At 53.6% G+C, this 3,906-nt stretch overlaps 1 protein-coding gene across 1 annotated transcript in view; it reads left to right on the plus strand.

Moving 5' to 3' along the window:
* Positions 1 to 931: 931 nt before the first annotated feature.
* The window catches only part of SLITRK5 (SLIT and NTRK like family member 5), a 9,227-nt gene continuing 6,252 nt past the window's right edge, over positions 932 to 3,906 (plus strand). Inside the window, exons 1-2 of the mRNA XM_019523829.1 lie at positions 932 to 1,175; positions 1,952 to 3,903. Coding sequence (XP_019379374.1) covers positions 1,163 to 1,175; positions 1,952 to 3,903 — 1,965 coding nt within the window. The 5' untranslated portion in view covers positions 932 to 1,162. The remainder of the gene's footprint in view (positions 1,176 to 1,951; positions 3,904 to 3,906) is intronic.

Here is a 3,906-nt window from a genome sequence, read left to right on the forward strand (position 1 = left end):
TTTTTTTTTTTTCTTTCTTTTTTTTTTTTTTGTGGAAGAGCAGTCGCTTAATGGGAGAATGGATCTGATCGAGCTGAGCGAGAAGCGGCAAGGTAAATGCTTTAAGTAGGATTTTTGCTGCCTTTATGCAGTGAAGCCTTTTTTGCCTTCAGTCATTTCGAGCGGCTTTGACGTTTGGTCGAAATTCCCTATTGTGCGTGCATTGAGCTCAGGCTCTCGGTTCCCTGCTGCCTGCCTGGGGGGCCAGTGTCAGATTCCCAGCTTTGCACCAGCTGCCACGGGAGATGCCTTGCAGTCCTGAGACTTGGTTGGAGGGTGCGTTTCTCCACCCCGGAGTTGTGCCGGCAGGATTGAAGCTCTGAGGCTGACCACGGAAAAAATGCCATCCTACTCCGAGAGCGCAGCGTTTGAGCCGGAATGACTTCTTGCTCCCCCCCACCACCAACGCACACAAGTGCACATATTATCTTCCCCAATGTTGTTCTTAGACAAGTAGAGGAAGCTTCAAGGAGACAGAAAGACTGCAAGAGAGCAAAGAAATCGGATTTATTTTTTGGCCGGATGAAATTCGGGTATTAAATCATTGACATAGGTCAATGGTAGGGGTTTCTTTCTTTCTTTTTCTTTCTGTCTCTTTTTTTTTTTTTGATCTTTCTTCCCCTCTCCCTCCCCCCCCCCCCCTTGGCTTTTAATCAGCTCGGGTGTCTTCTCCCCTAAAGGATGAAGAGCATTGACAGCCATCGCTGCTTATAATCAGCAACTCCAATGCTTGGAGTATTGGCGATGAGAGATTTCCATGAGACCTATTTAGCTCTCTCCACTTCTATTAGACTAGTTTTGCAAAACGTTGGGAATAAACGGTATGTCAGATACGGCTGAGACTCCGAAGATGCTCCTCAGGGTTTACATTTTTGACACCTTTGGGGTGAGTGGCAAAAACGTCCCCTTTTAACTCTTTCTCGGGGTTTGTGTGTGTGTGCGTGCGTGTGTGTTTGTGTGTGTGTCTGAGTGTGCGTGAGTGCAAGGAATGAAGACGTCTTTTCGCTAGTCATTTATGCTCTGTTGTATTCAACTCATTTGTGAGCTCATAAACCTCGACTGAGGAAGATTACTTGAGTAAAGGCGCAAAAACCAGCTGTTCCTAAAGAGAGCTGCTAGGTACATGCAATTGCGAGGTGGGTGTATTTCATTGCAATACAGGAAAAGTCCATCACCAGAGTCCTTTTGTGTGGGTGTGATTTTATTTTATTGTTTTTTAATAGCCATCTACCTATGTATTTACACCAACCCTCTAGGAAAGGGGTGATATAGAGGTTCCGTCAGGCTTCTTGGTGCTGAATGAAATCGCATTGCTGCCCACCGAACATTTCCCCTTGGATTCCCACCGAGACATTTCTAGCAATGGTTAAAAATAATCAAGGTAGCACCTTGGCTCTGTAAAAATAGGGAAAGACCTTAACAGTGCGCTGTTCACTGAAGAGGTACTGAAAGGAAGAAAGAGGGGGTTGGGTAATAGGTGAGGTGGGAAACCTCATAAAATGGTGCTTCTTTTCTCTTAAATTAGAACCGTGAAACTGAACTGACAGCCATTTTATGTATATTTATGGGGCTGGTCCTGAAAAAAAAAATCCGACGAAACACTGAAATGTGGCACATATGCATGGGAACAGAAGAGCTTCCAGTGTGACCTTATGCTTTAAAATACAGCAGACGTTTAACTCGCTAGGAGTTGCACATCAGCCTTTTAATCAGAATCAATGTCACCGAGTTTTACGGCCAGGGGAATAAGAAAGGACAGAGGGCTGAGTGATTCAAAGAAAAAAAAAAGCAACCCAACCCAAACCTAGCATCCTTTCCAAGCAAAATAAACAAGTGCAAAGTTTTGTGTCTGGTTTCTATTTCAAATCCTTAGCCTATCACCTTGTTTTCTCTTCTCTTCTTGCCCTCGTAGGAGATAAAATGTACGCTTGCTGCTCTACAGTAACTTTGGAACAGGACCTCAACAAAAAAATGCATATCTGGATGCTGCAGACGCTAGCGTTTGCTTTAACATCGCTAGTCCTCTCGTGGGCAGAGAGCATCGAGTATTATGGGGAAATCTGTGACAACGCGTGTCCTTGCGAGGAGAAGGACAGCATCCTCACGGTGAGCTGTGAAAACAGAGGGATCATCAGCCTCTTCGAGATCAGCCCCCCACGATTCCCCGTCTATCACCTCCTGTTGTCTGGGAACCTGCTGAACCGGCTCTACCCCAACCAGTTTGTCAATTATACCGGGGCCTCGATCTTGCACCTGGGGAGCAACGACATCCAGGACATCGAGACGGGGGCCTTCCACGGGCTGCGGGGCTTGAGGAGGCTGCACCTGAACAACAACAAGCTGGAACTTTTGCGGGATGACACTTTCCTGGGGCTGGAGAGTCTGGAGTACCTGCAAGTCGATTACAATTACATCAGCGTCATCGAGCCCAATGCTTTCAGCAAGCTGCATTTGCTGCAGGTGCTGATCCTCAACGACAACCTCCTCTCCGGCCTGCCCAACAACCTTTTCCGCTTTGTGCCCTTAACTCACCTGGACTTGAGGGGGAACCGCCTGAAGCTGCTGCCCTACGCGGGCCTCTTGCAGCACATGGACAAAGTGGTGGAGCTGCAGCTGGAGGAGAACCCCTGGAATTGCTCTTGCGAGTTGATCGCGCTCAAGGACTGGCTGGACAGCATCTCCTACTCGGCTCTAGTGGGAGACGTGGTGTGCGAGACCCCTTTCCGCTTGCACGGCCGGGACCTGGACGAGGTCTCCAAGCAGGAGCTTTGCCCCCGGAGGCTCATCTCGGATTACGAGATGAGGCCGCAGACGCCTCTGAGCACCACGGGCTATTTCCACACCACCCCGGCCTCGGTCAACTCCGTGGCCACCTCCTCCTCGGCAGTGTACAAGTCCCCCCTGAAGCCCCCCAAGGGCACCCGCCAGCCCAACAAGACCCGGGTGCGCCCCACGTCCCGCCTGCCCGCCAAAGACCTGGGCTACAGCAACTACGGCCCCAGCATTGCCTACCAGACCAAATCCCCGGTGCCTTTGGAGTGCCCCACCGCCTGCACCTGCAACCTGCAGATCTCCGACCTGGGCCTCAACGTCAACTGCCAGGAGAGGAAGATCGAGAGCATCTCGGAGCTGCAGCCCAAGCCCTACAACCCCAAGAAGATGTACCTGACCGAGAACTACATCGTGGTGGTGCGCAGGGCGGATTTCCTGGAGGCCACGGGCCTGGACCTGCTGCACCTGGGCAACAACCGCATCTCCGTCATCCAGGACCGGGCTTTCGGGGACCTGAGCAACCTGCGCCGGCTCTACCTGAACGGGAACCGCCTGGAGCGGCTGAGCCCGGAGCTCTTCCAGGGCCTACAGAGCCTGCAGTACCTCTTCCTGCAGTACAACGTGATCCGCGAGATCGCGCCGGGCACCTTCGCGCCCGTGCCCAACCTGCAGCTGCTCTTCCTCAACAACAACCTCCTGCGGGCGCTGCCCGCCAACCTCTTCTCGGGCCTCAGCCTGTACCGCCTCAGCCTGCGGAGCAACCACTTCGCCGCCCTGCCCGTGAGCGGGGTGCTGGACCAGCTGCGCTCCCTGCTGCAGATCGACCTGCACGAGAACCCCTGGGAGTGCACGTGCGACGCGCTGGGCATGAAGCTGTGGCTGGAGCAGCTGGGCAGCGGCGTGCTGGTGGAGCCGGTGCTGTGCGAGGCCCCCAAGCGCTTCGCGCAGAGCGACATGCGGGGCATCCGCGCCGAGCTGCTGTGCCCCGACTACTCGGACGTGGTGGTGTCCACCCCGACCCCGTCCTCGGCGCGGGGCCCGGCGCGGCCCACCCCCAGCCCCCCTTCCTCCTCCGCCGCCGCCGCCGCCGCCGCC

The sequence above is a fragment of the Gavialis gangeticus genome, unplaced genomic scaffold, assembly GCF_001723915.1.
Source record: "Gavialis gangeticus isolate Ggan-Ray unplaced genomic scaffold, GavGan_comp1, whole genome shotgun sequence".
Lineage (NCBI taxonomy): Eukaryota > Metazoa > Chordata > Crocodylia > Gavialidae > Gavialis > Gavialis gangeticus.